Genomic DNA, 11,455 nt, shown 5'->3' on the forward strand with positions numbered 1-11,455 from the left:
AGTGGCCAATTTGCAGTGTTGGCTCATCATCCCTTATTTGCCCAGAAAGTGTGGCAGATAAAGGCCTGTCAGATCAGCTTCCTCTGCGCCGCTGTATAATCTCGCCAGCACGCAACTGTGTCTCGCAAAGAAACGTGAACAACAAGAGGGACGACAGCCCAACAAAAATGGGGAGCTCGCTGTCAACCAACCGATTCCCTGTACAAGGAAGAGTGCGTAAAGCCACGTCAACCTCATTGGCGACCTCTTGCAGCAAGCTCAAGCTGTTTGTACTTGATCAATGGGCTGACCTTCCAGACTGTCCTCATTACAGGAGCCTCCCGTGGAACTGGCCTCGAAGCCGCGAGGCAACTGGCCGCGAAAGGGGCCAATGTCATGATAGTGGCTCGAGACGCGAAAAGGCTCCGCGAGGGAGTTGCTTCTTTAAGAGAAGCAGCGGTGTGTCCAGAAACACAGCGGTTTCATTTCATCCCCGCCGATTTGACGGATGCCGAGACCTGCATCCACGTGATGTCGCAGGCAACAGAGTGGAACTCCGGGCAGCCACCAGACGTTGTGTGGTCTCTTGTTGGTTCAGCATACCCGCATCTGTTTGTCGAGACCGACATTTCCCGACTTAGAGATGAGTTGACCACCAACTACTTTGCAAACGCATTCATGGCCCACGCAGCTTTGAAGACGTGGCTAAGAGAGCCGAACGAACCGGCAGGAGACGCTCAGACAATGAGACGGAAGGACGCTGCCCCAAGACATCTCGTCTTCACTTCCTCCTTCCAAGCTCTGTACAGCATGGTTGGGTACACATCTTACGGGCCCGCCAAGACCGCTCTCCGATCTCTTTCCGATTCCCTATCCCAGGAGCTCCACCTGTACGCCGCAGCGAACCCGTCATGGAGGCCAATCCGGGTTCACACTATCTTCCCAAGCACTATCTTCGGCGAGTCTTACGAAGCCGAGAACTTGGTCAAACCCGATGTTAATAAGATGCTGGAGGAGACCGACCCTGGTCAGACTGCCGAGGTCGTGGCTAGGAAGAGCATACAGGGCCTCGAGAGTGGCCATGAGCTAATCACATGTGACATCCTCGCGAGGTTTGTTCTGTCAACCGTGTTTGGAACTAGCAAGCGGGGTGGCTTCTTCCGTACACTGGCGGACTGGGCCATGGGCTGCCTGGGTCTACTCATTTTGATCTTTGTTAGGTGGGACATGGATCGAAAGGTTCGGAACTTTGGCAGGCGCCATGGCCACTTGGGCGCGAAGCGTCAAACCGAGTGAACAAATGGGCAGAAAATGATCAAACATTTGAGTAGCGCATGACTACTTCGCCAACCATTAGCCTAGCCTTAGGCTACTTCTGTCCGCGATTCTAGTCAGCGGCGCCGTCGAGAGCGATGTTTCCTGGGCTTGTCTGTGTGGCACCGTGGCTGAGGCCACGTGCTTCGTTTACTATTGTGCAAACGCGTCACATATATTTTGTCCGTACGGCCATTAGAGGCAATTGGGAGAATGTTCATAGTGCCAGAGCTTTCTCCACTTTAGTCCAAGCTGGTGTAGTGGTAACATTCCTCAGTGGCACATATGGATGCTCACTGCGCGGAAGTATGCCCGTAAGGGAGGAGGAGATCCAGGTTCAACCCCTGGGCTTGGGCAATCTTTTAGCATTAGCCACATTATATATTTATGTGCGGTTTCTGTTTTTCGTATTATTGATATTATCCTTTGTAACTCCCAGATCTTGAATATTCAGAACTATCTAATGGTACTATATATCTTTCATATCTATAGTAATTATAGATGAAACTACCTAGCTATTTTCTTCACCTTGTGAGCTTCAATATGTTCCAAACTAATATCACCAGTGGTTCATTACTGACGAATCCCGTGATGGCACCGCAAAACGCGACGATAGCCCCCAAGGGCCACACTGACTTCCATCCACCGCCACTAACGGAGCCATTTCCTCCTGTGGTGTTGATCACTGTCCTCACCTTTTCGTACGCGTCCGGGAGGTGACTAGCGTTGTATTTTGCTCTCAGAGAATCATAATCCTTCTTCCCATATATGCCCCAGAACTCTTCCTCGGTATAGAAGGTCTGAGCATAAAGCCATTTGTAGCCCCCGATGCCTCTGACCACCCCTTCCAACATCCTGTTGATTTTGACAATCTCTTGGATATTTTGGGATGGCGCCCTTCCCCATAGCCCAACATTAATCCAAAGATCGTCCTTCAGGTCATCTTTAACCTCGTCCGTGCTGCAAGAAAGCTGGAAGGTGCCCCGGCCAGCGTTAGGCCTCATGGGACAGAGCCACAGAGGCCATATTTTGACACTGATCATCGTGAATGCAACGAAGAAATCCAGCTTCTTGGCTGGGATGCAGAGATCCTGTATGACGGCATAGATCATAGTGTCGGTCTCGTGCAGCATGTTGAACAGACTTCGCGTGTGCATAAAGCTGTCGAGGAGCCATCGCGTGAATCTGTTAAATGGAAGACACAGGTAGGCGAAAAACTGCCGACCGCACCAAAAGGCGCCGCGATCGTACCGGAATAGATAGTCCTTGATGGGGACAACATCAACCCATCCCTCCGGTCTCGCCTCCAGCTTGGCCTGGACATCGCTGTAGTACCAGTTGTCTATGGCCCGAGAGTACCGAGCAGTGACAGCATATGCATCTGCACTATCTTGCCCACCAGCTGGCAGTAGGCTCCCGGCGGTGACAACTCCAGCGTTCATGCTAAACATAATGCCATCCACATAATCCCACTGGTGACTGGTTCCAGGCCCGCAGTGTTCTCGAAATCTCGCGACGGCCTCGTTGGCACTGTGAACAGGATAGTAATGAAGCTTGACGAGCTGGCTCTTTGCGGGGACCAGTTGCACCTCGAGGAGTGTGACGACCCCGAGGGTGCCAAAAGCCCCGGCCGAGCCGTTGAAGAGGTCTGACCTCTGCTCCTCGCTCGCCCATACGATGTCGCCGTTGCCCAGGATGATTTCGACCCCTTTGACTATCCTGTCGAAAGTACCCCAGCGGAAACTGCTCGACTCGCCGCCCGTCCCCGCGAAGGCGCCGCCGGCCGTGATCCCGGGGAACTCCATGACCACCGGTGGTATCAGGCCTTTCTTGAGCGTCGCTGCGACCAGGGCGTCCATCGGCACATTGGGCTCGACCAGCGCAGTCATTTTGTCGGCGCTCACGCGGAGGACTTTGTTCAGCCCGCTGATGTCGATGCTGCAACTGAGCGACCGCGTTGCATTTCGCGTGGTGTTGGTGCTCCCGTGGTAGATTCGGAAGGGTTTCTGTTGGTTGTAGAACCCCTTGACCTTCTCTGATATTTTTGTCACCGCTACATCATGACGGTCTCTGCCTGGAAATCCACCAAATCGATTTGTGATCCAGTCGAAGAGAGATGGCATGCTGTTTGACAGAAGCAGATTTCGCTGGATACACGAACAATATCCCAATCGGCGTCGACGTGGGCTTGAGGTCCTGGGGAACGACTCTAAACTGACTGTTCAGGTTTCAATATATTCAGTATCAGCATCAAAATTTTGAAGCGTTTCCGGAAACACGTGTGAGGTGGGTGGGTTTCGTTTCTGGTCCCTCAGGGTCCATAAAGAACACGACGCCAAAGCCCTCGTGACAGCTGCACAGACTAGCGAGAATCGCCCCCGACGGCGCCTTCGACTAGAATCATCGACACACGTAGTACGCCGAGTAGTGGCACCGCGCTTGGTGTCATTAACACACGAACAGCCGTGGGAGCCTTGAGAGGCTTAGATAAGCCATATGTACATAGAAAAAATAGGATATCTTTGTTTGTAAATCATGATGGAACATTTACATCATTCCGTGGATCGTGGGAGCGTGTACGGGTTATGAACAACCTTGTATTCTAGGGCAAGTTCGCATACATCTTCATGGGACAAGTTGAAAATAATAACCAAATCCACAAAAGACTCATTTTGTAGTATCATCAACCTTCAACAGCTTCAAATACCCCTCCTCGTCATGTCCAAGCCGAGCCCGCATCCTCTTCGAGACCTCATCAAGGTCTCTCGGTGTACCCGTACCTTGTATCTCCTCGTCCGACCAGCCGTGTAGCCCAAACGCCAGCAGCGCCATCGAGGACGCCTTTAGCAGCGGCTGTCTCCGTGTCAAGAAGATAGATGAGCCGAGCAGCACGGCCGTCGCAACGACCTCGGCGAACACGACAATAATCCACGGCCAGCGCACATGGTAATACGTCACGCGGTACCAGGCCCTCCCCTCCGCTGTCCCTGCCATAGTGTTGTCCATCTTGACACTCCTGAGCTGCGCCGTCAGGGTATCGGCAATGTTCGTCGTCAGGTTGGCCAGGTCGGTCAGGTACATGTACTCAGCCAGGCTCAGTGAGTCCTCCACGTCCCTCGACCTCGTCGCGGCCCGGAGCTCTCGGGTGAAGAGCTTGGTGATGTAGGAGAAGAGGCCCGTGTCGACAGAGACCGAGAGGTTGAATTCGGGCTTTGAGGACCCTGGTTCCTTGTAGTAGGCATATGACGGCAGCAGGCCTGCGTACAGGGGGTTGTCCGCAAATGGGACCAGGTCTCTGGTGGTGATTTCTGCGTGGTGCAGACCTGCTGGTGAGGCGGTCAAGTTGTGGAAGGTCTTTTTGCACCAGCTCCAGGACATCGAGTAGACCTCTGCTGTGAAGTTGATGGAGTCTGTGGTGTTGACCATGAATACTGTACTTGTGCCTTTTACGTTGGACGTGGAGTTAAAGAGCGATGTGTCTCCATTCCCACCTGCATAGAGGGACATGTTGATCGGAAGACTGTCTGGAAATTCGTAGGTGCAGTCGATGTTATTACCAGGACCAGATGACTTGGTGGTTACACAGGTTTTGTTGTACGCTTCAGTGTTGCCAGTCAGATTTTTGAATGTCCCACATACGGCCAGCGTGTCGAAATCACCCCATGCACATTCGGTCGCCGGCTCTGGACAGTAAAAGTCCACAGCTGGCGGAGACCCGGCAGCTCCATTCAAAATTGAGGTTTGGAGGCCCAGTGTGTGCAGGTTGGGCTCGTGCCCAGCTCCTGTTACAACTCAGTATGTATTATTGGAGACGGAAGAGGACCAATATAAAGCCACGTACCATTGAAACCCTGGAATGAACTGGAAACGAATGCTCTCGAGGAATAGTTCTGTGCAAGCCCAACGAGTGCCGTGACGTTCGACATCTCGGCATGTCTAGTCCTAGTCTCGATCGTCTGCTGGGTACTTGGATCAATGCCCAGGGCTACCAAGGTGACAACGGCAAAAGCCCATGCGCTGAGCACTTTTGCCCGTCCTGTGATAATGAGCATAAATGATCCATAAGGCCCTCGGCTCGCTTCGTCATATAATTGAAGGTGGTCAAGCGGGTTTGCCCGGTGGTAGAAGTGGTCCCATTTCATTTGGCTGAGGCACGCGGCAATGGGAACCATCATGGCGGTCTTGGTGACGTTGGTCAAGATCGATAGCAAAGTGTTGGGCAAGATGGCATACGGCCAGTCCTCCACCGCCAGGCCGTCGACTTTCACCAGCACTGGTATCAGGAGGGCAGCGCTGACCAGGCTCAGTAGCATCGCGATGAGCTCCCACCACCACCACCCTCCGAGTTGCAGCTGAGGCACCCCGGTGGTCATCGACCCGTGCTTATACCCATGGGCTCTTGCCCAACCACCCTCTGTAGATGTCATACTTGGTCGTTCATGGATGCCTGTGGCATCCCGGCCAGCTTTGTTGTCGGAAGAACCTGCCATTAGTGGCATCCCGGGGGAGTTCGTGTCCACCTGTTTTGTAGTATAAGTCATCGTATCCAACGTGGAATATGAGGCAAACCCACAGCCATCAATTAGGCCCACGATGTCTAGTGGAGTTGTTGGACTCGACGTGCTATTGCAATCATGGAGCAAAGGTTGAGCACAACCAATTCATGCCATCAAGCCCAAGGGACCAATAGAGTTCCTCCTACTAGTAGACTGGTTGCGCTTGGGTCCGGAAAAGCGATACGTCTTATATCCTGAATGTATGATTGTGAGGGGGAAATTGGGGCTTGGACAGGCAGCGGCGGAGTCAAGGCTTTCAAGACCCACATGGTGGTTCTAACAAGCACTGCCGGGTTAAGATCGTCTGATGGAGACATGCTCGCTTACAGCCTACTGGGTCTCCAATCCTTCACTGCAGATCAACCCGGCAATTGGCTGTGCTTCCTGGCGTCACTCCGAGCGGACATTACAATAGTTTTGCATGGAATACCCATGCTTCTCCATAATTGTCACAACTGTTGTATTCCCATGGCCAATCGCCAAACCAGCAGCTTTTTCTTTTTATTAAAGTAAGACCAATACATGCATGCCGGAAATAGGGTGATGTGGGTCCTTCTCCGGCTGGGGGGCTTCGGTGTGATCAAATGGAACGAAGTTCGCACCCATTCATCACACTGCTCGTCTTCCTTCCATGTGATGAGTCAGCCAACTTCAGAGACAACACAGCCTGCATATTCCTGGGATGCGCCTGAAAGACTTCGTCTTGGCCTGGCGAAGTTAGAGCCACACATGAGAAGACTGCACCGGCGCGGTTCGTAGTGAGCTGAAACGTGACGCCGTACTGAGAATAATAGACACAAATCGAGAATATTGGTTTGGATTTTTGTTCTGTAGAGAAATAAAAGCAGATATCTATGTTGCCAGGAGTGAATTTATGTTCCCCTTCAAGGTTAGGGTTAATATCTTTATGTCAGACCAACACAGCTAAGCCACTGCAGGCATCCATCCCCTCATTGCAGACCATTTAATGGCAACCTTCACAAACAGCTTCTCCCAAGGTGGTGCACCTCCAATTCAATTTTCCAACCAAATCAATTCAAGTCACTATGAGCTCCTACTTCCTCGTTGGAACGGACGCTGACGTTGAAAAGGCCTTGGAAGCGTATCAACCAGACTCCGATTCCGGACCTGAAATCATACAGCAGACCATCAATGACGCTTGGGTTGGCACTTTCATCTACTACTTCTTCACTGAGCACGGTGATCTTGATCTGCGCCAAAGTGTGATAGACTTTGTTTGCAAGCACCGTCCTGGAGCAAATCCCAGGCTCGGAGAGCCCTGGAACTTTGGCTCATACAACTTCAACATCGAGATAATATTTGACGATGGGATCGTCCTCTTCAGATTTCCAATTCCGGGGGTTGGTGTTTACCCTGATGACAAGATCCAGACTGAAGTTGCAACTATGCGCTACGTCGCCGACCACACCAACATTCCGGTACCACACATTTACCGCTGGGGAACAGCGGCGGAAAATCCAACCCGCCTCCATGTGCCCTTCATAATCATGGACTATATCCCTCATGCTACTACTATTGGCCAAGCACTTGAAGACCCCGACTTTAAGATTCCTTCTATACCCGAATCAGAGAAACGGGACTATCTCTACCAGCAGATGGCCGATATCTCATTACAGCTTTACAAGCTCAGCTCAGACAGGATCGGCTCACTCGAAATCCTAGATGACGGCAAGTACGCAGTTACTTCGGCACCTCTTCCACATAATACAGCCTATCAAGTCGTCAACTGCAGCGTTCCTGTCGCTGTTCTCCCCCCTCGCGACGAAATTTACTCGTCATCAAAGGAATATCTTGCAGACGCAGCAGATATGCATGTTGCAGCGCTGCTGTTTATGAACGAAAAGTTCATGGGGTCGGCGGACGACTGTAAAAACAAATTTGTTGCTCGCCACCTCGTGCGAAAGATCCTGCATGAGAGGCAGCAAGCGCAGTCAGGCCAGCCCCGTGAGGTTTTCAGATTATGGGGGGATGACTTCCGCCCAGAGAGTGTCTTACTGGACAAAAACGGAGTAGTGGTAGGAGTTGTCGACTGGGAGTTCACGTATTTTGCTCCTGAGACGTATTACTCCAACCCTCCTTGGTGGTTACTGATCGAGGCTATGGACAAGCTCATTGGCCAGGATTCTGATTCAAATGCTGATTCAGACACTCATTCAGAAGCTCATTCAGACGCTGACCGGGGCATACCGGACCAAGGGGAGTTGTCTTGCGACGCTGTAAATGTGGAAGAAGAAGACAACCGTCATGGCAACTTCCTGAAGGAATGGCACGAACTAGTGAGAACATACCAATGCGCTCTTGAAAAAGCGGAAGAAATTCTGCAAGCCAATGATAAGTCCGGACTTCTTGGCAACCATCTTTGCTCAAGATCCAGCAAAGATCAGGCTCTCTCGACACCTATCGCACAAGAGCTCCCGCTTTCTCAGCTGATGAAATACCGCTGGGACGAGGATGAGACGGAGTTTGCCCTTACGACTTCTATAGCACAGATCAATCTGCTGGATAGATACTTTTGGGATACCGTGGACAAGAGGTGCTGGGGAAAGAATGCTATAGGAGGGTATAAGGGAAGACTCGATTTGCTTAATGATCCGACGAAGATGTTGATGGATTGGTTCGTTGTTCGACGAGCCAAGGAGATTCACGCATGGGACCCGAAAGCAATCCTTGATCGGGTTCTGGAGCAGATGGATGGTAAATCTTCGGTATTAGTTGTACAGGACGATCCGGAACAAGGACACTAGGTGCCCTAGTATCTATCGGTCCTCGTCTCTTCGAGATTAAGTCAGACTATAAGTATGTTTTTAATACTATTATTAAACCCCTGATATAACGGTGCAATGTATTTCCTTAAGTGTATATAGAATGAAAGTAAAACTAGTTAAATAGAAGTAATAATATAAAATTATATAAATATATATTTTAAAATTATAATTATTATAATAATTATCTAATTTAATTCTTTTAATATATTATATATTTATAATATATATACTTATAATAAGCTTATATTAATTATTACTAGTATTAGATAATCTCTTTAAAATATTACTTACTATTTAAAATTACTATATATATCTTTAGATATATACATAATAGGTGTACAACTAGAGAGACTAGTTACTTCTATGGACATCATCCGGACAGCTCGTGTGGTCGATATGATAGAGCTTCCTGTGCCTGCTGCTGAGAAGCGTGAGGCGGCTCATGAACCTGCATCTCCCGCACATGATGTTCGTATGTGGGCATTTCGGTAGCATTGCCCGATTTGATACCACTCTGGTGGTAGCCATATCCTGCGCCCGTCATTCGTTGTGATTGTGATAGTTGTGCTCGTGCGGCCTTGGCCTTGCGGTATCTCCTCCTCCATGCGCACCATACCACGATGGCAAGCCCTATGAGACCAGCGGCCACGCCAACTGCGGCCCCAATGGCTGTTCCGATATCAACAGATCGATTCTGGGACGGCGGGATTGTCGCTGAAGGCTGGATTGTCGCAGAAGCCGACGTCTGGGTTGACGTGGTGGTTGGAGCACTCGCACCTGGCGATGCCGAGCTAGCATTGGGATCACTAGGAGCTGCCAATCCATGTTATCAGGAGAGGGCTTTTATGTAACCGCCCGTGACAGTTTCACAAATGAATGTATTTCTTCGACTAATACTGCGCGGAACTTCATATATGCTTGCTGACTTACATGGTTGAGTCGGCACCAGTCCAACTGGCACGCCTAGCGCACAATAAGAATCAAAGATACTCAGGGCGCTCGTAGCCTGGGGCGCCGCAAAAGACGAGTCGCAACCGGCCACGACATCTCTTGAGATCACGTTGCTAAAGTACGAGCTGCTGTCGGTGCAGAAACATGTGTAACTCGTCAGGGCGTACGTGTCTTGGCAGCCGCTGTTCTCGTCCCTGACAATGGTGCTCAGGACGCGGCTGGCACATGCGGATAGCTCGTCATACCCCGGGATTGTGTCGATGTAGTTCTTCGTCTGTGGCACCACAGAACTGCTGCTATCCGCTCGGCAGATGAAGGCTGCACTGACCAGGCAGAGTAAAGTTGCATATGCATTCGAGGCACGTGACATGGCCATGAGCGAAGTTGTCAAGTGAGACGCCACTTGGGCTTCACGGCACAAGGGTTTGAAGTTTGCGCCAAATAGTGTGGATTTTAGAAGTAGATCTGAGGAGGAAGAGAAGGAAGGAAGGTTACCATACCCCCTTGGGCTTTAGGGCGAGAGGTAATAGTGTGGCAGTCTTATCGATAAAGGGACCTGCAGTGACCCCTGCATGGCTCCCCTGCCACCCCTGACCCCTGCGCCTTACTTCAAGCCGTTCAGGATTCATGGAATGACAATTGAATTGATCTTATGTACCGGAAGAGACAGCAACATTTTTATCCTTGGTGAAATAGTGATCACGGCGATTTTAAGTGTCAAGTCTGATTGTGGCCGCCTAGGGCACAATTTGCATGTCACTTGACAACCGCGATTAAAAGTATAGCATTCTATTTATGTCTACTTGATAGGGTCTCGTTTGACCCAGATGACCTTCGCATGCGGATACCACTGCATTAACGCCGGCATGAAATCGAAAGGCAGCAGTTCCGCGGTCGTTACAAACCCGGCGGTGGCCCTTCGGTCCATCCTCAACGTTGTTTCAAAATCGTCGCGGTTCCGGGCCTCTCAGGCCGGCCTCGACCCAGGTGCTACAGTAGTCTGGGGCGGGGGGAGGGGGCGGGGGTTGGTCAATATTGATGACCGACATTTCCGGAACAGTGCATCTTTCCATTCCCAAGGGTTGTCTCAGACCAGAATTTGGTTTCTATAATAAATGACGGGGCAATTGAATAGCATATCTAGGGCCATGGATATCCATATGGTGCCTGTCCGGGGAATAGCCGGCCGAGATGACCCGAACCTTACTTGATGGGCTCGCGTCGATAGATGCCACTCCACCCATGGTGAATGGCTCGCTGATGTGAATTGAGAGTGAAATCTCAGTGGCTATTGGGTAGGATTGTGGTTGCTTTGATTGAACGTCATATTGAACAGAATGCAGCGGTGAAGTGGCGCAAATTGGGTCGGGTAGCTGAGCGCTCCCAAAACCTCTGGATTCTTCGTTCCTGTTCATCCCAACATGTCACTGTTGGTTCAAATTGGACCAATTAATGGTTTCCACTGGTACTGTGGGCGAACGCCGAGGAGCCCGGGTGAATGGGGGGCTGATTGGAGGGTTACCAATTTCAATATGTGATGGACCACAGCATATTTCATGCTATTAATTTAGACTATCGTATGCTGAAGTATAAAGATTCTTGAACAAATGTTTCTGTAGACTTGTTAATATCAAGTCAAAGTTGTTGATCGCGCCGCCTAGCGAATTCGACAGAACCTCGTTCCGTCCAGGGTATTTTATAGGCAACTAAACACATCCTTCTATGTCAGTGTCCATCCCCTCGATATAATATACTGGCAACGTTGGGTTGAGTTGAATTTCGAAGGGGGGATAGGTTTCCTTACCGACGTTGGTTCCGGACAACGAATCCCTTACCGAGTCTCTACAAATATACCAGTTTACGCTTCAA

General features: G+C 50.5%; 5 protein-coding genes across 5 annotated transcripts; 2 read left to right on the top strand and 3 right to left on the bottom strand.

The window, feature by feature from the left end:
* Positions 1–167: 167 nt before the first annotated feature.
* On the top strand, positions 168–1,275 carry KVR01_001021 (uncharacterized protein; the record flags this gene model as incomplete). Its single annotated transcript, XM_044788033.1, has 2 exons — positions 168–212; positions 298–1,275. The coding sequence occupies 2 exons, from the start codon at positions 168–170 to the stop codon at positions 1,273–1,275; spliced, it is 1,023 nt and encodes a 340-aa protein (XP_044650970.1).
* A 542-nt stretch (positions 1,276–1,817) lies between these two features.
* Positions 1,818–3,416, bottom strand: KVR01_000979 (uncharacterized protein; the record flags this gene model as incomplete). The annotated part of the gene is made up of 2 exons (XM_044781765.1): positions 1,818–2,478; positions 2,545–3,416. The coding sequence occupies 2 exons, from the start codon at positions 3,414–3,416 to the stop codon at positions 1,818–1,820; spliced, it is 1,533 nt and encodes a 510-aa protein (XP_044650928.1).
* Positions 3,417–3,960: 544 nt separating this feature from the next.
* Positions 3,961–6,036, bottom strand: KVR01_000556 (uncharacterized protein; the record flags this gene model as incomplete). Its single annotated transcript, XM_044787523.1, has 3 exons — positions 5,867–6,036; positions 5,135–5,813; positions 3,961–5,075 (listed from the first exon to the last, which is right to left on the bottom strand). The coding sequence occupies exons 1-3, from the start codon at positions 5,870–5,872 to the stop codon at positions 3,961–3,963; spliced, it is 1,800 nt and encodes a 599-aa protein (XP_044650505.1). The 5' UTR covers positions 5,873–6,036.
* Positions 6,037–6,842: 806 nt separating this feature from the next.
* KVR01_000682 (uncharacterized protein) lies at positions 6,843–8,614 on the top strand (the record flags this gene model as incomplete). Its single annotated transcript, XM_044794626.1, has 1 exon — positions 6,843–8,614. The coding sequence occupies exon 1, from the start codon at positions 6,896–6,898 to the stop codon at positions 8,612–8,614; it is 1,719 nt and encodes a 572-aa protein (XP_044650631.1). The 5' UTR covers positions 6,843–6,895.
* Positions 8,615–8,905: 291 nt separating this feature from the next.
* KVR01_000154 (uncharacterized protein) lies at positions 8,906–10,056 on the bottom strand. The gene is made up of 2 exons (XM_044782702.1): positions 9,566–10,056; positions 8,906–9,448 (listed from the first exon to the last, which is right to left on the bottom strand). The coding sequence occupies exons 1-2, from the start codon at positions 9,960–9,962 to the stop codon at positions 9,006–9,008; spliced, it is 840 nt and encodes a 279-aa protein (XP_044650103.1). The 5' UTR covers positions 9,963–10,056; the 3' UTR covers positions 8,906–9,005.
* Positions 10,057–11,455: the final 1,399 nt, after the last annotated feature.

This window comes from Diaporthe batatas (genome assembly GCF_019321695.1).
Source record: "Diaporthe batatas strain CRI 302-4 chromosome Unknown Contig00001, whole genome shotgun sequence".
NCBI classification, from domain to species: Eukaryota; Fungi; Ascomycota; class Sordariomycetes; order Diaporthales; family Diaporthaceae; genus Diaporthe; species Diaporthe batatas.